General features: G+C 43.9%; 1 protein-coding gene across 1 annotated transcript in view; it reads right to left on the bottom strand.

Moving 5' to 3' along the window:
- LHFPL2 (lipoma HMGIC fusion partner-like 2) overlaps positions 1-17,194 on the bottom strand; it is a 30,666-nt gene extending 13,472 nt beyond the window's left edge. Inside the window, exon 1 of the mRNA XM_006875192.1 lies at positions 16,762-17,194. Coding sequence (XP_006875254.1) covers positions 16,762-17,194 — 433 coding nt within the window. The remainder of the gene's footprint in view (positions 1-16,761) is intronic.
- Positions 17,195-21,553: the final 4,359 nt, after the last annotated feature.

The raw sequence follows: 21,553 nt of genomic DNA, 5'->3' as shown, positions 1-21,553 counted from the left end.
GAGCAGCAGGTGCTCGTCACTGTTGTTTGAATGAAAGGCTGAAGGACGAGGTGCTGGGCCGTGATTCTTTGATATTCTATTTTAAAATGAAGCCACTGTGCAAAATTCTTGCCAAGATTTTGAAGTGGCTGGAGAAAAAAGTTCAGTCAATAACATGAATCCCAGGGGTTGGTAATTTGGGCCAACAGACCACCTGCTATGCTGCTGCTGAAACACATGCAAGGGCCAAACCATGGGGCTGGCCTTTAGCTTAACCACTAGCACTGAAAGCCTCATTCGTGGCTACAGTAAATGGCCACTAGTAAGGAGATCATAGAGAAAAAAATCAGTAAGTTGATGGAATAAATTTTCGGTTAGCTAGAGGCCAGCCTCAGAATTCATTGTTTTCAACTGGGTGGACACGTGTAGGAAAGTGACCGGTGATAGCAGACACTGGCTCGAAGGCAAAGTAATGGAGATAGCTTGTGGCAGTTGCACACATGGAAAAACTGGTGTCTGAAGGCAGTAGTTAGCCGGGGAGTGGAAAGACCACCGAAGGAGGTGCGAGGACTGGAGCAGAGAACCGTGGAGCTGCTCTGTTGTTAGGTCACAGAGAACTGCCCTGTCGAGTTTCACTGGTCACAATCTTCTTTACACAAGAGTCTTGCCACTCTCCTTCCTGTCTCTGCTCCTGCAGAGCTGCTGGGGAGGCTGAAACCATCAACCTTGCAGTAAGCACCCAAGCACTTGATTATTTGTATCACTGTAGGATCAGCAGTGGACTGCAAACCACAGGGTTGGCTGTTCAAACCCACCAGCTGTTCCTTGGAAACCCTATACAGGGTCGCTGTGAGTCGGAACTGACTCGATGGCACTTCATAACACCAACAAAGGGTGCCTTAGAATGAATTTCTCTATAGCCTGGGAAAATACTTCTCTCACAGCCCCAAGAGCAGTGCCACAGATGAAGCTCTGGGGACAGAACAACAAGATCAAACATTTAGCTGTAAGTCTGGGATCAGATGTCTCAGTCATGTTGGCGATACGGTTTTGCATAGAGTGATGGACAAAATTTCTATGCATGCTGGTTAACATGTATCTCTCTTCTTCCCTCTCTGTGTAAATCCCCACCCACCCAATTATATTCCATGTTGACAGATGTTATTTCAGAATTCTCTGATAACTATTTGTAGATTCTCCGCTATTGTTATGTGGGGACAGTCTCTCTTTCACAATACCCCAAAGCAAGTTGTCAGCTATTATGAAGGCTGTGCTTTGTGGCACACCCAGTTCCCTGTCTGTGGAATTTGCTATGAAGAGGTTCCCTTGCTGAAGATCATGGTGTGATCACGGTGTGCAGTTCTCATGGGCCAGGCGGCTTAGAGACATGGTACAGATGATCGTCAGCCACCAACAAGAACAGGCTAAACCTAGGACCCTATAACACTCTGTTTATGAAAGAACAGACACATATAGTACAATTTAGTGAGAATTTCATGGGTGAAAGTTGACCAAAATTAAGAGTAAATGGTTTGCCAGCCATCAGCGAAGCTATGCAGAACAATGACTGTGACTCTATATGTGTTAGCACCAGGATCAAATAGCATCCAGGTCAGGGCCTTAGTTCCCTCACAGTAGGGATCGGGGGCTCCTTTGAACATTCATTTGGTTGTCAGTGTAGTGACCGTGGTAAGAAGTGTGTTTCCTACTCCTTGGATTCTGCCTCCATTCCCAGCCCAGATCTCTCTCCAGTCTTTCATACCATAACAGCATGGCGGTCACCACCTTTGCATGTTATTTCTTGTTCTAATTTCCTTTCTATCTTCTAGTCTTCACTTTGGGAGAGCCTTTGGAAAAATCTTCTGTGGTAACAGTGGCATATTCCAACTAAAGATAACATGGACTGACTGGGTTATAGAATTGAAGCTATAAACACCCCCAATTTTTTAATTCACAATTGATGCTTTAATGAAATTTGAAAGTTTGTAATCTCTTAATGATCATCATCACCATTGTTATAAGAACAGCAGCATTTAATGAACACCTAATATGTGCTGCTGTTGATGTGTGCCATCGACTCAGTATGTCTCAGATTTCTCCTGTGGAATGGCTAGTAGAGTCGAATTGCTGACCTTGCGGTGAGCAGCCGTAAGGTACAACCCACTATGCCACCATGGCTCCTTAGGCATTGGTTCAACACTTCAAATAACTCAGTCCTCACAACAATCCCACGAGGTTGGGATTTTTTTTTTTTTTAAGTTTTTTTTTTTAAATACGTTCCTTTGTTGGAGCAAGATTCCTGACTGGTACAGTGATGTGCATATTTATACTCACTATAGAGACCTGCTTCAGGGGATTCATACTGTCCATCTAAAGGAGTTTTGTGGTACGCTTTGCTTTGCTTCTTGATAGGATAGTTCCATTCAGTTTTTATACATCAAAAGCTTTGAATTTGACCAGGCTAGCCATTGGCTCATCTCTGAAAAGTAAATGGCATTCAGCTACTGTATTTTAACAGCATTAAAAAATCTTATGCATAAGGTAGCTTCTCAGAAATGCTGTATGTATAGAGTGGCATTTAGCAGAATGAACAAGTCCATCCTCTCACCCTGATTCACAGAGATGACTCTCATTGAAGACAGCTTATCTATGGCGCTGTAGGATAATGTACTGGGCTGCAAGCTCAGTTTGAACTGCGATGTCAGCAGTTCAAACTCACCAGCCGCTCCTTTGGAAACCCTATACAGGGTGGCTATGAGTTGGAACACACTTAACAACATGTACTCACACTGAGAAGCCTGTTTTAGGCACAAGGTTGATACTCTAATATTATTTTACAGATGGGGAAACAGGCACACAGCAGCTAAGTAAGGTGACTCAGCTAATCTGTGGTAGACCTGGGACTCAAATCTAGGCCACAGGGCTCCAGAGTTCCCTTCCTGAGCTATCATTCCAGACTGCTGCTCTACTGCAGGGTATTTGTCCAGAGGAGAGTTAAATGTACTGAAACCTTGGAGTACTTATACCGATGAGAGATATAAATAATATACCTATGAGAGGAGTCTGGGTGTGGCACTGTGGGTTAATACGTTGTAATGCAAAGTCGGTTTAAACCTCAAGATTGGTGGTTCAAGCTCACCAGCTGCTCCTTGGAAACCCTGTATGTTTTTTTATGGGTCGGAACTGACTGGACAGCACTTACAACAACATGAGAGGTTGGAGGGTGAATGATGAAGAGCAATTCTCAAGTGAGAAGCCCACAGGAGTGCTGTGAGAAAGGATGCGCTAAAACAAGGGGTTATCCTTTGTCAAGCAGGTTGATTTGCTAAGATAAAGATGTTCCATCCAATGCATTCCAGTTTGTTTCCATTCCAATCTGAGCATCACAAGCCTCCAGAATGCAGGTACAGATGCCACTTTACAACATTTGACCTTAGCCACAAGCAAATGTCTTGAAGTACCATGTTATCTGTGGTGGCACTGTGGGCTACTGCATCAGACTGCAAAGTCATTTGAACTGCAAGGTTGGTGGTTCAAGCTCACCAGCTGCTCCTTGGAAACCCTATACAGGGTCGCTATGGGTCGGAATCAATTCGACGACACTTAACAACAACATGAGTCATAAATGACTCGACGGCACTTAACAACAATAATCAGCTTACATTTAAGTCTTTGCTCTGAGAGACTCTGTATCCTTGGAATCTGTTTGAAATTGCATATCCATCTAGAATAACAGTGCCATCCACAAAATGATCTATCAATAAAATAACATGTCCTTTCCAAAATAGACATCTGTAGCTGATTAGCTATTGAGAACATTCTCAGACTGCCCCCAAACAGTGTTACTACACCATTCCTCCAGTAGATCAAATTATCACTGAAGCAACTTCATACCTCTTGCCTCAAGTAGCCTTGAACAGAGCAGATAATTTTGTCTCTCTTGACCTTCCGTCTAACTGCTCAGACTCTTTCTTAAACACACAGGTTTTAGTTAATAGAGTTATTAACAAGAAATCTGGTTGTCCCTACGTCTATATGCAGTGTACATTGCTTTCTAATATGCGCATCTGGCTCTTGTGAAACTTTGCTCATGAAAACTGCAGACACCAGGACCACATACCCTGAGGGCTCGTTTCTTTCACAGCCCATGATGCCCAAGTCCAAAGCCTCATCACGCTGGTAGACAACCTCCTGACTAATACAGACGCCTGAACATTTTCACATGAAACATGTAAAGGATATAATCTGAGATTCAGAGGAAGTGCTTAAAATTGGAATAAAATTTAGCTTTCTGAAATCTTCCTACATTGTCCTTATTTTTCTTGTTTTTGCTGTGAACTGGTAAAAACCTCAGTGTAGAGCAGACCAGCAATCACTGGGAACTACTGGTCTGGTGGATGCTCTGAGGAGGGTGTGCAGGGGAGAGAGAGCTATGTTCAGATGGAGAAGTCTATTAACTTACTGTACAAGTACCGAGTAAAGTCTGTCCCCTTGGAGTCTAGCATATAACCCTGTTTTGTTACATAGCATTCTTTTTAAGAGGAGTTTCCAGACAAGCTAGACCAGGCTCAGCTTTGACCGACTTTTAGTACCTCTACTTTGATGACCAGATGAGGTACTGTTGATGAAAAGGGTTTTCTTTATAGAGCACACTGTGGCTCTGTGTCAGTTTAGTATATAAGAATAATATTAAAGGTTCTCCTCCCTCCCCCACCCTCCAAGCAAAGGAGAGGAAAAGGGTAGGAGCTGGCTGGTATTTGTAGGTGTCAATGATTACATTTTTTAAATGCTTGCATTAATCCTTATATCATCTCCCTAGAGGAGTCTAGTGTGGTATACCCATTTTCTAGTAAAAATGTTACAATCAAATAGTAAGAATACTACTCTTCCAGGGTAGGACTCCCGGTGTGGCACTGTAGGATAAGCACTGGCCTGTGAACCACAAGGACTCCTGGTGTGGCGCTGTGGGTTAATGCGCCAGACTGCAAAGCCACTTGATCTGCAAGATCGGCGGCTCCTCGGAAACTCTATACAGGGTAACTATGGGTCAGAACTGACTCAATGTCACTTCACTTCTTCATGAACCACAAGGTTGCTGGTTCAAACCTATCAGCTATGAGTCAGAACTGACTCAATAGCACTTAACTTTACCAGGGTGGAGGGTAAAGGATGAAAACAGAGTGACGCTAAGACAATTATTTGAAAGACAGAGCATATGTGTCATAAAAAGACCTTGTCACAGTGGTTCCAGAGAAAAGTTGTTACAATTTATGGTTAATGATCATTCATTAAGAATTGATGGCCTTAGTTGAGAAATAATCTAAGAAAGATCCAGTTTCTCACTGTTTAAGTTTTCCTATGTCCCCAGCAATGATTTATGTTTATGTGCAAATTACTTCACTGTCAGTTTCTAAAGCCTTAACTCCTACACATTAAATGTATCCCAATAAACTAAGTCAGATTACGAGAGCTCATCAGTTCATGATAAAGCTTTACTTCACATTCGGCGTGAGAAGCTGTTTGCTAAACTATTTACGCGCAACTACAAGAGTTCGATATCATGTTTGGTAAGGTGGAGGGGTCAGAGAAAAAGAGGAAGACCCCCAACGAGATGGATTGGCCAAGTGGCTAAGTGGACTCAAGCGTGGCAATAGTAGTGAGGTTGGCCCAGGATTGGGCAGTGTTTTGTTCTGCTGTGCATAAGGTCACTATGAGTCAGTACCGACTCGATGGCACCTAACAACAACAAGAAGAAGAGTTCAAGCTAGATTCAGCACAGGCCGTGGAACGAGGAATATCATTGCTGACATCAGATGGAGCTTGGCTGAAAGTAGAGAATACCAGAAAGATGTTTACTTGTGCTTTACTGACTACGGCAAAGGCTTTCGATTGTGTAGATCATGACCAGCTATGGACAACATTGCGAAGTATGAGTATTCCAGAACATTTAATTGTGTTCATGAGGAATCTGTAACATAGGCCAAGAGGCAATTGTTACAACAAAACAAGGGAATACACCAAATGGTTTAAAAAGGTGTGCACCAGGGTTGCATTCTTCCACCATACTTATTCAATGTTTATACTTACATAACAAATAATCTGAGAAGCTGGATTATATGAAGAAAAACATGGCATAAGGATTGGAGGAAGACTCATTAACAACCTGCGATATGCAGATGATAGATACAACTTTGCTTGCTGAATGTGTAGTAGACTTAAAATATTTACTTATGAAGATCAAAGACCACAGGCTTTGGTATGGATTGCATCTCAATGTAAAGAAAACAAAAATCCTCACCATTGGACCAATAAACAACATTCTCATCAATAGAAAAAAGATTGAAGTTGTCAAGGACTTCATTTTTCTTGAATCAACCATCAACACTCATGGAAGCAGCAGTCAAGAAATCAAACGATGTACTTCATTAGACAAATCTGCTGCACAACACCTTTTTAAAGTAATTGAAGAGCAAAGATGTCAGCTTGAGGACTAAGGTGCGCTTGACCCAAGCCATGGTATTTTCAGTAACCTCAAATGCATGCGAAAGTTGGACAGTGAATAAGGAAGACTGTAGAAGAATTGATGCATTTGAGTTATGGTGTTGGAGGAGAATATTGAAAGTACTATGGACTGCGAAAGGACAAATAGATTTGTGTTGGAAGAAGCAAAGCCAGAGTACTCCTTGGAAGTCAGGATGGCCAGACTTCGGACATATTATCAGCAGGGATCAGTCACTGGAGAAGGATATCATGTTTGGTAAGGTGGAAGGTTGGAGAAAAAGAGGAAGACCCCCAGTGCGATGGATAGGCATAATGGCAGCATTAATGGCCTCAAATTGAGTAACAATTGTGAGATCGATCGATTGTGGGGTTGGCCCAGGACCAGGCAGTGTTTTGTTCTATTGTGCATAGGGTTGCTGTGAGTCGGTATCAACTCAATGGCACCTAACAACAAGAAGAGTTTTTATGAAATATTTTCATGATAAATGATAGACCTGACATGAAGTATGAAGAAAGACCGAACTCTGTTTGATTAGAACCAAAATGCATTCACAAACCAAAATAAGTAGCCAAAAAGAATAGACAGCTATAACAAAGTAAAAGACACCTTTAAAAACCATTACCATGCTGTGACATTTTTTGGACAGTAAGTTAATTTTTGCCTGCTGAGTCTTTGGCTCTAAATAATGTTAAATTATTCCCACAGTGAGTCAGCTGACATCTGTTCAACACTGCGGTCCTGAAATTATCTGAACATCTGAACACACAGCCACTGCGCATGTATGTTGGTTTGAAATTATTTAGATTCATGGATACATATTTGAACTGATACTTAAATAATTTAGACATTGGCTTCATTTTCTTATATGTACATTTTAGATTTAGTCTACACCAGGTGGTGTAGTTGTGCCATGGAGTTGGTTCCGACTCGGCGACCCTGTATAGGATTTGCGTAGTTGTAAATGTTTACAGAAGCAGAAAACCTCATCCTTCTCCCATGAATGGCTGGTAGTTTCGAATTGCTGACCTTGAGGTTAGCAGTCCGACTTGTAACCACTAAGCCACCAGAGTGCCTTTCTATACCAGGGGCTGTTTTTTAAAAAGAAAAAGAAAAAAAAATCACTAGCAAGTTAGTAAAACCAAAACCAAAGAATCCACTGCCGCTGAGTTGATTCTGACTCATAGTGACCCTGGTATAGGGTCCTGAAATGGTAAATCTTTATGCAAAGAGATGGTCTCAATTTCTATGCAGAGTGGCTGGTGGGTTTGAACCACCCACCTGGCAGTTAGTGCTACCAGGGCTTTTAAGCAATTTTCTGGTAAAGCTACCAGAAAACCTGTATACAAGAAATGAACTCAAACATGACGGTCTCGGCTACAGTTCTCCATAGGAGAGGCAGAGTATTTACACCTTAGAAGAAGAGACTTTACAGCTTAGAAGACGACTACTGTTGCATTAAGACTCTTAAAGCACAGTGCCAGACTGCTTGTGTAAATATTCAAAGTCATGCTTAGTGATTATTTGTTAATGGAATCTGAACAGACATCATCCATGGTGCCATGATAATTTGTCTACAATTAAGTGGTTACCATGGCAAAGCACTTTCCTCAGACGATTTGCATATCAATGGCTACATCTGAAATTTAAGAGAGCCTGCAATTTTCTTCTAGACCTTCCAACTGATTCTTTAAAATAGATGCCAGTCTCTAGATTTACTCAAATGAATGCCTACGTGGTCCACTTGCTTTAAGGCAAGTAGTTTTTTTATCTAATGATACGGTTGAATTCTTTGTTCCCTTTAAATATAATGATATATTTTTTTTGCTACTCTGGGGTCCAGTTTATGAAATGATGACTCTCGAATACAGTTTGGAAATAGAAACTCAAGTAATTGTATACCTGAATACTTCTAGGACAGTTGTTTGCACTTAGTAGGCATATAATAAGTTCCTTAAATTGAGCTTTAATCATGGCCTGTCTTATCTTAACATTTCTGCATTCTTTAGTTCTTTGCCAAAGGATAATTAAAGGTTGATGAATTAGCAAAAGTATCATAGCTGATTCAGACATGGAACGGGTTGGACCTGACTTCTGGGGAAAGCATTATCTGACTGGAGATCTAGAAATCCACCTTTCTCTCAGCTGCCTAAAACCTCCAGGCCTCACCTTTAACTGCAGAGGAAGGGGTTACTTTCTTTTCTTCCCTCAGCCACCTTCTTGGAGGGTGTTTTGAAGTTGGACAACCAAGATCACACTGTTTTCTCGGAGAGATCCAGGTTTAATTTTTCTGGTGGAAAATTATGGGGTAGAGCTCTGTGAAAGCTGGAAATTTCCTCCCTTCTCCCAATGTTTCCCAAAGCTATTCTTATGTCTCTTCTCTCCTATGACTAATCTGGTCTTTTGGGTGTGGGAATGAATGAGTGGGGCATGGGAGAAGTCAAAATGGTGGTCGGGAGTGGGTAGGGTTGTGGGGAGACTCCAAGTCCTACAGAGTGATCACTGTTTTACATACTCACTCATTTCACACACACTCCGCTTGATAACAGAAGCTCTTCTAAAAGCAGCAGAGGTAAAACTCTTCACTTGTCTTCTTGCTCAGATTTTTTTTTCTTTTTCATTTCCCCTCTTTTTCCAGTTGTCATTCACTCCCAATATAGCTGAACCTGCACACCCCAGGTTCTTAGCCACCATAGCAGAGAGCAGTCCCCCTGACTACACCCCCCTGCCAGTCCTGCAGAACAGAGCTCAGCCTCACAGCTGCTCAGGCTGATGGAGACAGAGGGCTGGTGGGAGAGCCAACCAGACTTGAGGAAGCACACAGGCATGTGAAGGAAGACTGGAAGATCAGGCAGCCAGGGCCCGCAGCTCATGTGTTAGTCCAACCCTGGGGGAACCCCAATGGAATAGATCGAGCCAGCACACGTGAGCCAAATCCTGAGCTCATTTCAATGGCTTCTGTCCCAAACCTGAGTCACTGGGGATTCCGTGGATTTCTAACAGAGCCTTACGTGCATTTCCAAAAACAAACTGCCTCATGCTGTCATGGAAAACCTGGATCTTTGCATTCTACAGTTTCACTATGGATTACATCCAGGTCACAACCTAAGGAAGACAGTTGGCAAAAACATGATCCTGCTGGCTGATGACCCAGCTTTTGTAATGAATCCCAGGGGGATAAGAACCAAGAGTGTTTCTGGCTCTCTCAAGTCCTGGACAAGTTCTCACCCAGTGAAGACTAATCAGCTGTGATTTATTCCGCCAGGGGAGCCTGAGAAAGCACCTGCAATCAAGACTCAACCGTTAGAAGCTGCCTCCAAAGCCTCCAAAAAGGAAAGCAAGAGTGTGTCAGTGGTAGGGGAGACGGAGGAAGAAGTTGTGGTCCTGAATCTGAATCTGCATTTAAAAAATACCTCAGGATGCTCATAGTCACAAAAAAACCATAGGACTGCTCTGTACCCTTTATCCCTGACACATGCAAGCTAGTAAGGGGCCGGGTGAAGAATGGTCCTAGACAATATGTTCATATTTGATTTTAAAGAACAAGGCCAGGAAAGGCACCCTGATTCCTTAGACTACAGCCATTCTGTTGTTGTTGTTGTTAAGTGCCATCGAGTCGGGTCCGACCCATAGCGACCCTGTACAGGGTTTCCAAGGGTGTAAATCTTTACGGGAGTAGAAAGCCTCATCTTTCTCCCGCGGAGTGGCTGGTAGTTTCGAACCGCTGACCTTAAGGTTCGCAGCCCGATTCGTAACCACTACGCTACCACAGCCATTCTAGGAAACATAAAATATATGCTAAGAAAGCAGAAACACTTGAATAAGAAGCATATAGCTCTACCATCCATCTGCCACTATGGTCATATCATGGTGACGTTCATGTTGCTGTGATGTTGGAAGCTTTACCATCAGGATTTCAAATACCAGCAGCAGGGCCACTTGTGGTGGACAGGTTTCAATGGACCGTCCAGATTAAGACAAGCTAGAGAGGCCTCACAATCTACTTTAAAAAATCAGTCAATATAGCAGACCAGCCTGGAGCGGCTAGAGGAACAGAAGATACTTCTTGGAAGAAAGACCAGCAGGAAAAATCAGAAACAATAACCGTAGTGTGATTGATTACTACAAAAACAAGCAAGATGTTTGCCAGGGAGCCATCAAGGCAAGTGGTTGGGTCCCCTCAGGGTAAAACCCCTTCCAAGACTGAAACTCAAGGGGAATACACAAGCAGGCATGTGGTTTACTGTTAAAGGGGAAGTGGGGGAAAAACAGCAATGAAGTTGTGAACTAAGTCTGATCACGTTCAATAGACTACTGTCAACCCGAATTGAGACCTGGTCGGCCAGCAGTATGGCGAGACCTGGGGACTCCTGGGCCCAGGGACATGGCCACAGAGAACTAGAGCAGAGAGTGAAGCATCCAGTTGATATGAAGTGAGGGGAGATGCACAAGAACACCCATACTTGCAGAGAGTACCCATTTAACCTGGCTTGAATGGGTAATCAGAATGTGACTAGAAGAAAGAAGAGGAAAAAGTAATCCACTACAGTTTGATGAACTTGACCTATACTTTACATGGATGTAGTAGCTCAAAAGAGGGAATGAATTTTTATAGCAAGGATCATTCCCACCCCCTCAGTACACAAGGTTGACAGGGATGGGCAACTTAGACACTGGCTACCCAAAATGTGGGTGGGGGATGAGGCATGCTACAAAGGCAAGAAGTGACTGGCTTACAAGCTTTCAAGAGGGAGCCTAGTTTCAGAGGGTGCGGGGGAAGGTAGAATCTCCACTGAGTGGTTTCCAACCTGTCTGGACAGGGCTGGTGAAGGAGATGGGAATAAGACTCTTGTGGTTCAATAGTGAATAATTGCTATCAGGACTGATAGCGAGTGTAGCAAATGTAAAGGTAGATGCTTTGTAACAAAAGGAGTGGAGTGGCTGATTGTGCAGTCCAGGGGCGGAGGACCCTGGGACCATCAAGGGAGAAAAAAGAGCAGAGTTCGGGACCCTACCCAGAGAAGCAATAACACCAGAGATGAAGGCAGAGATGATGACGTGGAGAGATGGAGCGGCTGGGGACTCTGGCCTCAGGGATGGAGAGGGTCTGTGTGCTGACAGCCGGGGGCAGGTTTGCGTGGTGTACCCTATGATTGATTGAATGGTTATTTATTCCTGACTACTTTGGTGTACATCCAAAAACAAACAAAAAAACAGAGGGAATGGAAGCAGATGCTGTTGTTTGACGATGCATGGAGGGGATTGTACTCATTGCAATGAAACGAAATATAATAGGATGAATGTAAAGCTGATGTTCTCCCATATAAACTATCACTCAATTAACAATAAAAACGTAATAAAAAAAAGTCAATAAAACTATCTAAATAGCATATTATCTGATATAGTGCTGGAAGATGAGCCCTGTAGATTGGAGGCACCCAAAATACACAGTGGCCACAGCACTGGACTTGAACATACCAATGACTGTGAAAATGTGTACAATCATGCAACCTTTTATTCTGTGGTACATGGGACTGCTATGAATCACAGTCAACTCTGCAGCAAGAGCAGCAATAACCATGAGCAGCTATCAATTATGGAGTATTTGCTGTGTATAAAGAACTGTGCTTAGTAATTAGTACGCCTTTCTCATTTGTTATCTAGTTTAAGCCTCAAAAAAACTCTGGGGCATACTGTGTTGTTGTTGTTGTTGTGTGCCGTGGAGTCTGTTCTAACTCACAGCCACCCTGTACAGGGTTTCCGAGGCTGTAAATCTTTATGGGAGCAGAAAGCCTCATCTTTCTCCCGCAGAGCAGCTGGTAGTATCGAACTGCTCACCCTGAGGTTAGCAACCTGATTCGTAACCAGGTGCTGCAGAATAATGCGCTGAGCTGCAAGGTTAGTTTGAGCCTCAAGGTCAGTGCTTCAAACCCATCACCCTTGGAAACCCTAACCGGTTGCTATGAGTCAGAACCGACTGAGGCAGTTAACAACAAATGCAATCTGTGAACAAACTGAGGCTTAGAGAAGTGAGGTAAATTGGTCAACGTTTCACAATCACTAAAAGGTGGGATCAGGTCTAGCCTAAGACCAAGTGAGGCTTGAACTCCTAATTTCTGACAAGAAGGTGTGTTGGCCACCAATGACATTTGTGCACAGTTATTTTGGAAGGGTCAACTTGGTACTCACCAGTAGGTGTTAAAAGTAAATAAATCCTGGTACCTGGGAGATTGAAAGTAGGTGTGTGCGTGCGTGTATGTGTGTGTGCCTATTTTGGGATTTCCACTGAGGTAGCAGATTATTTCACACTTCTAAAATTAAAATATCAATTTTCAAATGTCTTGTGTTTTACTTTTTGAATCTAGACAATAAGGGTTATATATGTCCAAGGCCAGTTTATTCTTTAAATTTAGATGTAGCAATATCTTGTAACCTCCAGCCTCCTAACCACACAGGGTCACATTTTACAAAAATGCCATTTTTGCCAAAATGTAAGTTGTGAGAACAAACCCAGTCTGGAGAGTGTTTCTGAAAGATCCTTTTGTTTCTCTGGCAACAGCCTCCCTTCTCACCATTTGTTTCACTGTCTAATAGATCCTGGGTTGAAAGACAACAGGGTATGCAACAAGTGAAGACTGACCCACACAGCTGCAGCCAGTCCTGGCTCAGCCTGTGCTGACCAGAAGCTAAGGCAGACCAACAGGACAGAAAGCGAGCCAGCTGCTTCAGACACTGTATTGCAGTGTTTCAAACTGAACTGGTTCCTTCTGGTTCAGCCCCCTGTTGAGAATTTGCATTTCCACCCACACAAACTGAACCAGAATCTACATTGTAACAAGATACTCAGGTGATCTTATTAAAATGTAGATTCTGATTCAGTATTTTTGGAGTGGGAATGCAAAATGTCTGCTGGGGATGAACTGATGTGAACCATTTCAAGATTCCAGGACTCAAGAATCATGGCTGCCATTTGCATTGGCTTGAACTGCCTGCTGTTTGGCTAATTAGGGGAGGAAGAGCCCACTGAGTTTCCCTTTTAGAGGTTTGTCTCACTGAATCTGGAGTCCTGGTGTGGCACTGTGGGTTAATGCACTGGACTACAAGGTCGGTTTGAACTTCAGGATTGGCAGTTCAACCTTGCCAGCTGCTCCTCAGAAACCCTATACAGGGTCGCTATGGGTCGGAACCGACTCAATGGCAGTTAACAACATCAAGGTATCTGGCTGACAATGTTTACTCCCTCTTTCCCATGATTCTTCTCAAAGGGGTCCACTGTTAAGCTAGCATGAGCAAAGAAACCACTATTTCCCAGCAGTGCAGAGCTTGGCCTTACAGAAGTACTTGGATGATGCAGGAACCTCCTCCCGCTGCATCCCTCCAAATTTAGCTCATCTTTCATGACCAAATTATTTTCTGTTTTGAAGTTTTTGTTGACGCCATGTGTTTTCAGGAGCTCCGGTATCTTAGTGGGTTATGAGTCAGGCTGCTAACTGCAAGGTCAGCAGTTGGAATCTACCAACCACTTCTCAGAAGAAAGATGAGGCTTTCGGCTCCCGTAAAGATTTACAGCCTCGGCAATCCTATACAGGGTCACTATGAGTTGGAACAGACTCTATGGCACACAGCTGCCACCACCACAACCATGTGTCTTCAGTAATGGAAGGCATGCTAAAAATCAAGGGAAACATATTTTTGAGATAATATATAGATTTTGATACAATCATGTGGGACACATATGTCCCAAGTGAACTCATGGTAGGACTGGGGAGGTGAGGCCCATTTCATCAGATTCACAGTGATGTGATAGGGCTCTGCCTCACCAGGCAGTAGTAGTACTACTGCTGGGATAGCAGGTTTCCAAGAAACCTGAGAGGCTACAAATGCTGGTGGGTGATATATGTCCCATGGGTCACGAATGGTTAAAATTTGGAGTATTTTCAGATGTTCTGAGATGTTCTATGTATGTGTGAGTAGCATATACAACAGGAGAGGGAAGAGAGTAAACATTTTAGAAAATGCAGACTTTTTCAAAAGATAGCAGACTAGCCCCTCAGGTGTGCTACCTTTCCCTTCTCCCCAACCCAGAAAGAAAGGGAGAGAGAAAAGTCAGGAATAATGTCATTGGATGGCATAAATAAGATCTAAGATATGCACTGGTCTCTGTGCCAAAATGAACACTTGTCATTTATATGAGCAGCAAATAAGAGCACCAAAGAATGTTAGAGTAGCCAACATTCTTAGTGCTTGAATTCACTGGACAAGCACTTTATTAAAAACCAGGCGTAAAGAAGTCTTCAAGGCTGGCTGTGAGAGACAGGTGATGGTATTACGGCCCAAGACATCCCACCCCATCCTTACTGCATTGTTTGAAGGCAGATCACCACTATGTTTCTCAGGATGGCTTGCATCTCTCAGATGACACACCATGGACCTCACCTGCAGACCAGCAGATTGATCCAATGCATTATAAAGACATGAAAGTATTGAGGATGCACAAATGAGTGAAAACTCCGCTGAACTGAGTTTGCACGCACTTCAGTGGGATTGGTAAATTGTGTGCGCTTTAGACACGTTAATTCTGACTTTTCAAATGCCATTAGTAACATTTCTCAGCAAACATCTATGCATGCACACATCTGAAGCAACTGTATGTGAGAAGACAAGCAAAATATGGATCATATTGGAACTTGTTCTATTTCTGAGCAGTGAAATGCCAAACTGAAAGGGATATACTAAAGATTTCAAAAGGAGACAACAGAATCAAAAATAATTTTTTTTTTTAAAAAAAGGTCATGATTTTCAATCTACCTATTTTTCAGAAGAGGAATACTGAGGTCCAGAGAGGTAAGTGCATTTGTCTCAAGTTAAACTGCTAGTTAATAACAAAACTGAAAATCAGAATTCTAGTCTTCCAAATTCTGTGAGTGTCTGCAAGTGCCTGGGTCAAGGTGATCCAAGGCAAATAAAGAGATGAAAGTCCTGAGATTGTCACTTTGGGCTAGGAGATTTAAGGACTCTGATGTCTGTTTAGAGTGTATCCCTTATGCAGCTAAATCAGGACCATGGACCAAGTCTCTCCTGTTGTTTCTCTTGGGCCCAGTAATGCCATTGCCACGGGCCCCTAAGATTCTAGGAACAGAGAATTTTACTAAGTGTTTGAAAAACAATACTACTAATAATAGTAAACCTCACTATCTCATTTCATCTGTTTATTTGGAAGCAGCCCTGCTAAGCTCAAGAGTTTGCTAAAACACAAACCAGAGTAATTCACCTTGCTGAGTAATTCATTTGCTTAGGGGTGTGCTCTTCATTTAGGGGTTGCAGTTGGATTGCCATTTCTCTTTGTTAGGTTTCAGATTAATAAATACCTTAGCTGTGATTGTTTAAAAAGAAGTGCACAGCAGTTTTTTCTTGAAAATTAAAAGCAGGGGTCTATTTGTCTCCTTCCTCGGAGATGTCTTCAAACTCATAAGCTCTCTGTGTATGTGTGTGTGTGTGTGATGAATTTCAGTTGGCAAGACAGACGCACACCCACTTGGTTCAGGTCCCAACTTTCAAGCCCACGTGAGGAAGCATATGAAAGTGGATGCTTTCCTGCAGCTCAGAGAACCCACGCTCACCTTTCTAACAATTTCTAACAAGCTCATTAGTGAGAATTACCCAGGAACGGGGAGAGTCATCTCGCATTGTCTAACCCGAGTGCACAGAACATTCTGTCAGACTCCAGGAGACCGTTTAAACCCGAGCATTATTAAACACAGAGCAGCTGATGCTCATTCTTCCCGGCCCGCGTTTCGGCCTCTTGCAGTTGGGACGAGAGGCTGAGATGTGTGGCAGGACCAGGCTCTTAATAAACTCCCAGCACTTAAACATTCTTTCTCAGCATCGAGCGCCCGCTTGCTACCGCTGAGCTGATTCTCTCACCATAATTGCTCAGTGTACTGACACGGAAAACATGCTTTTAATTTAAAGGGAATAGGAAAAAACAAAACACACACAAAAAAAACTAGGAGTAGTTCCTCAAACCAAAACCAACAACTTGGAGCCCTAAGAAATAAGCAGGCAAGAGAGAACATGTGAGACCAGAAAAAGGCACTGTCTTCCTGTTAGTGAAAGAGACAGAAACCCGGGGAAAACATGAGGGAAGCGCGCTCCTGGTGCCTGAAACTACTCTAACAAAAGTAGACTGATAACAGGGAAGCTGTCTCCAGATGTAAGCAGTTAACTAACTGCCTGCCTGCTGTGACTCTCAGACCCCGCCCTCTACCCACAAGCACACTCACCTGCGATTCCTTGCAACAGCCCGCAGACGTTGAAGATACTTTTCTTCATGATGCTTTGCACGCACATGGTGAAGACGGACACCAAGGCCACCATACAGAGGATGAAGATCCCCACAGCTAAGAAAATAGCAGTGGCCTGCCAGAAGCCACTGGCAATCTCGCCGAAGTTCTCAGCGTAGGGCCCACATAGCGTCTCCCGCTGGACGTGCTGCACCCCAGGGTTACGGATACAGCGGGCGTAGATACCCAAGGTGGGGTGGTGGGGCTCCGAGGAACCCCGCGTCTGGTTGTCAGGCTCCCCATGGCTGCGAGTCGTCTTGGCTTTTCCAATGAGCCAGTCTGCGCTCATGAAGGCAATGAGTTCTGCAAATGCCACGACAATACTCAGGAGGGTCCAGAGCATCGAGCGACAGGTGACAATGACATGACACATATTGATTGATGTTCAAGGTGGAAAAGAGTCAGGACTCCACGGGGTTAATCGACGAAGAAAGCAGAGGAGCAGGAAAACAGCACCGAGGTTCAGCCAGCCTCAGAGGAGGAAGTTGGCTATGCCGGTCATTCACTCGCTCAGCCCCAGGGCGTCTTGGGTTTTATTCCTCTGGCAGCGCGTGGTCCCCGAGCAGACAAGCCCCGCGGCCGGCATTCCTACAGACTCATGACACTTCCTCCAGCTCGTCCGGAGCTCCTGCGATCCCCGCCGCCCCACAGGCTCACCTTTAGGAAAGAAAGGAGGAGGGCGGTTAGCTGAGCTCCCAGGCCCCGCCCCTGCAGCGCTGCCAAGAACAAACTTCAAGTCTGAAACCCAAGTGTGAGTGTTCAACTCACTGAGCCGCGGGTCACTCACTGAGCTGTTCTCGCTGCCAGGAAACTCCCAGCCTCAGCTGACCTCCCTGGCCTCTTGCTCTCACACATCGTCCCTCCTCGGACGGTGCAGCGACTCAGGTCCCCGACAGAGCCTCCTTCTACCAAATCTTGGTCTCCAGCCAGCGTGCCTGTCGTTCCTAGTGCATTTACTGCTTTTCTTTGTTTCAAATGCTCCCTTACCCTACACTGGTGAAGTGTATGTGGTCGTTAACCTTATCTCTAGAGGGCACAGCAGAAGGAGGAGGCCGATGCCAGTTCTTAACACCCATCTCTGAGGCATTTTGCCGTGTTGGGCACTGCCCCAAACTGCTACACTCTGGGGACACAGCTCCTGCTAGAAAAAGTCAAACCGCATAGGCATCTAAATAGATCTACATAGGATGGGGCTAAACTGTGTTAACGAACTGGCTACTTTTTTTTTTTTTAAGTCTGGAGGACTCTTGTTTGTTTACTGATTCATAAACTAAGTTCTGAAAAACTTGCAGCAGAAACTTTTGCCTAACAACAGAGAGTAGCAACGCCCAACTTTTATTACCTGGAAATTATTACTAGCAATACCCTAAACAAACACCGAGAGTAAGTGTTTGTTTCCCAAGTAAATGATAAGCAAAGGAAAACAATTCCATGAAAACTACTATGACGGTGGCAACCCCAAACTATTCTTCATCCATTTCTCAATTGGTTATTTTTAAAACACAATAAATGACATTGATCACAACTCCAGCAAGAGTTCAAGGCTTCCTCACGTGAGGAAATTACTCAAAACTGAGGCATTAATGACCGTTAACTAAGTATCACTACAACTGAGTCAACTTGTTGACAACAGAAACTTGTCTTGAAGAATGCATCCCTTGAATTGTCCCAATTCATCACCATGGACCTCTGGCCCAGCTTTCATTCACCCCTGGTCTGGAACTCAACATGCTCATTGTTTCTGATTTCACAGAGGACTCATTCTGTTTCCAAGGACAAATGACTTCATTACCAGAGGACTTTGCTCTCACAGTGCAAACCTCCACTAGAAGAGCCTGAACTCTGAAACGGGGGCCATCAGACCTTCTTCCCAGCCCTGTTTCTGCCACCTCTCCAAGAACAGGAAGAACCGTGCAACTCATGTTTGCCACATGGCCCTGTTCTGAACGACTAGATCTTACTGAGGCAGGTCATCGTTAACTTTAAGTGAACCATAGACTTTCCTGGCATGATGGGAGCCGGGCCTGGCAGGGAGTTACCCAAGGGGAAGAGTAATGGGCACTTAAGGAAACCCAGTGTCAAAGCGTAACCTGTCTGTTTCTACTTCGTGCATCAGCTGGCTGCCTCCAATTAAGGTGTGACTCTACTTACCTCATAAGAGTATACTATTCAAGATGAATAGTAGGGGGAAATAGCTAGCAAGCACAATACTAAGACATCGGCCGTGTGTGTGTGTTTGATAGGACTGTACTGAACACTGTGGAAAGGTGGTGTGCTTCAATCTGAGAGTTTGGGTTTGGATTCACACCCAGCCATGTGACCATCCAATTTCTCTGAGTCTCAGCTTCCTCTCTACCACATAGGGATAATTAGCAGACTTACCTACTTAAGAATATGCAAGACCCTGCCACAGCACCTAGCACCTAGGCTGACAGAGTAAGCGTGCAATCTAAATCTTAGCTCCTTTCTCTGCAAGCTTTTTCCCAACATGGCCAGACTATACTTTCACCAACAGCCATGCTCAGTAGATTATAGAAACCTGGTCATTACACACAGAAAACAATTCAGCTCAGGCTATTATTCAGAGATAGATGAGGTCAGTGTGTCTTAGCTTCTCTGATAGGCTGCCAGGGCAGAGTTCTGCTCTATCTTTTCATATCCCCACTGCCTAACCCAGCTGCTGAACCAACTGGTGAAAATCAATTATCATTAGGCCAGAAGGCATATCCCCTTCTCATTCTCCATACTGCCAATAGAACAGCCTTTGGAGAAAGAAGGGATTCATACAAAAGAGCTTTGGAGGAGATTGTTCATAATGAAATCCATCATTCTGAATGAGAACAAGATAATGGAGCCGCAAAGACTCAGGGGAGAGGCCCTAAGAGCCTACACCTGCCCAGCAGGCTCCCAGAACCTTAGAGCCCACAGGTGGAGAGCCTAGCCTCTTAGGAATAATACGAGGCTTCTACAACAGCCGTCCAATTTGATTAGTGAAACAATTTACGGTTATGCCAAGTCCATCTCCTCTTCTGTTGTTGTTAAGCACCATCGAGTCGGTTCTGACTCATAGCAACCCTGTACAGGGTTTCTGAGGAGCAGCTGGTGGGTTTGAACTGCTGACCTTCTGGTTCACAGTTCAGTGCTTATCCTACAGTGCCACACCAGGAGACTATCTGTTCTGTTAGTGTTGTTTAAAAAACTAATAATAAAAATTGTGGTAAGTATATAAGAGAGGACTTCAAAAGCAAATGGAAAATGAAATGAAAAGATACTGGAAAATTTCCACAGAATTGTATGTGTGTGTATATATAACTCATTTGACATTTCAACACTTCTTACATGTCCAGTTCAGTGACATTAATTACAGTCATCATGTTGTGCAACCATCATCAGTATCCATTTCCAATTAAAAAAAAAAAAAAAGTTCTAACAGAACTGGTGTGGCATTGTGGGTTAATGCATTGGACTGCAAGGTTGGTTTGAACCAAAAGGTTGGTGGTTCAAGCTCATCAACTGCTCCTTGGAAGCCCTGTACAGGGTCAGTAGGGGTCGGAACCAACTTGACAGCACTTAACAACAACAACAACAACAACAACAACAAACAGAAACTCCGTGTCTCTTAAGTAATGATTCCCTCTTTCCTCCTATGTCTTGCCAATAAGTTCTCCATACAAAACCAAAAAGATTTCCATACAAAACTCCCAAGTCCATTCCCGTTGAACCATTTCTAACCCATGGCAGTTCCTGGGTTGTGTAAATGATTTGGGGTTTACTGTGGTACTGTAGGATCAGCACTGGACTACTAACCACAAGGTTCGTGGCTCCCTGGAAACCCTATATAGGGTTGCTATGAGTCAGAACTGACTGGACAGTACTTAACAACTTAATAAAAGCAGACTCTGGTACGGCACTGTGGGATTAGCACTAGACTGTGAACCACATGGTTGGAGGTTCAAACCCACAGGCTTCTCCTTGGAAATGCCGTTGAAGCCGACTTAAAGGCACAACGACAGTATACAGAAGGGTCCTGGTGTGGCGCTGGACCATAAAGCACTGGACCTCAAGATCAGTTTGAACTGCAATGTCAGCAGTTCAAACTCAGCTGCCACTCCTCAGAAACCCTGTACAGGGTCACTATGAGTTGGAACCGACTCGACAACACTTAACAATAATAAATAACATCATAAAGGGCTAAGGAGCCCTGGTGGCACTGCAGGATAAGCACTGGATTGCTAAACACAAGGCTGGCAGTTCAAATTCACCATCAGCTCCCTGGGAGAAAGAGGAGGCAGTCTGCTCCTGTACAGATGTACAGTGCTGGAAACACTGACTTCAAAGGGACTGGATAGAAGGGGGTTTGTGATTTGAGGCTTGTTTTTTCTTTTCTTTTTTGAGCACATTGGTCATATCCCCACCTGTCATGTAGGAGACTGGGGTTCAATTCCTTAACAGGAGGGAGATACTCTTTAAGGAGCCCTGGTGTGGCACTGTAAGGTAAGCACTGAACTGCTAAATAGCAAGGTCGGGAATTCAAATCTATGAGCCACTGCCAGAAAGAAAGAGGCTGCTGTCTGCTCCCATAAAGATTTACAGTCTCTGAAACCCTGTACAGGGCAGCTATGAGTTGGAATCAATTCAATGGCAGTAGTTATTAACCTAAAGGTTGGCAGTTTGAAACCACCCAGCAATACTATGGAATAACCTGTGGATGTGCTTCTGCAAAGATTCTAGC

The sequence above is a fragment of the Chrysochloris asiatica genome, unplaced genomic scaffold (assembly GCF_000296735.1).
Source record: "Chrysochloris asiatica unplaced genomic scaffold, ChrAsi1.0 scaffold00313, whole genome shotgun sequence".
In the NCBI taxonomy this organism is placed as follows: Eukaryota; Metazoa; Chordata; class Mammalia; order Afrosoricida; family Chrysochloridae; genus Chrysochloris; species Chrysochloris asiatica.
The sequence above is the reverse complement of the archived record's forward strand: the minus strand, read 5'-3'. Positions and strand labels throughout refer to the sequence as shown.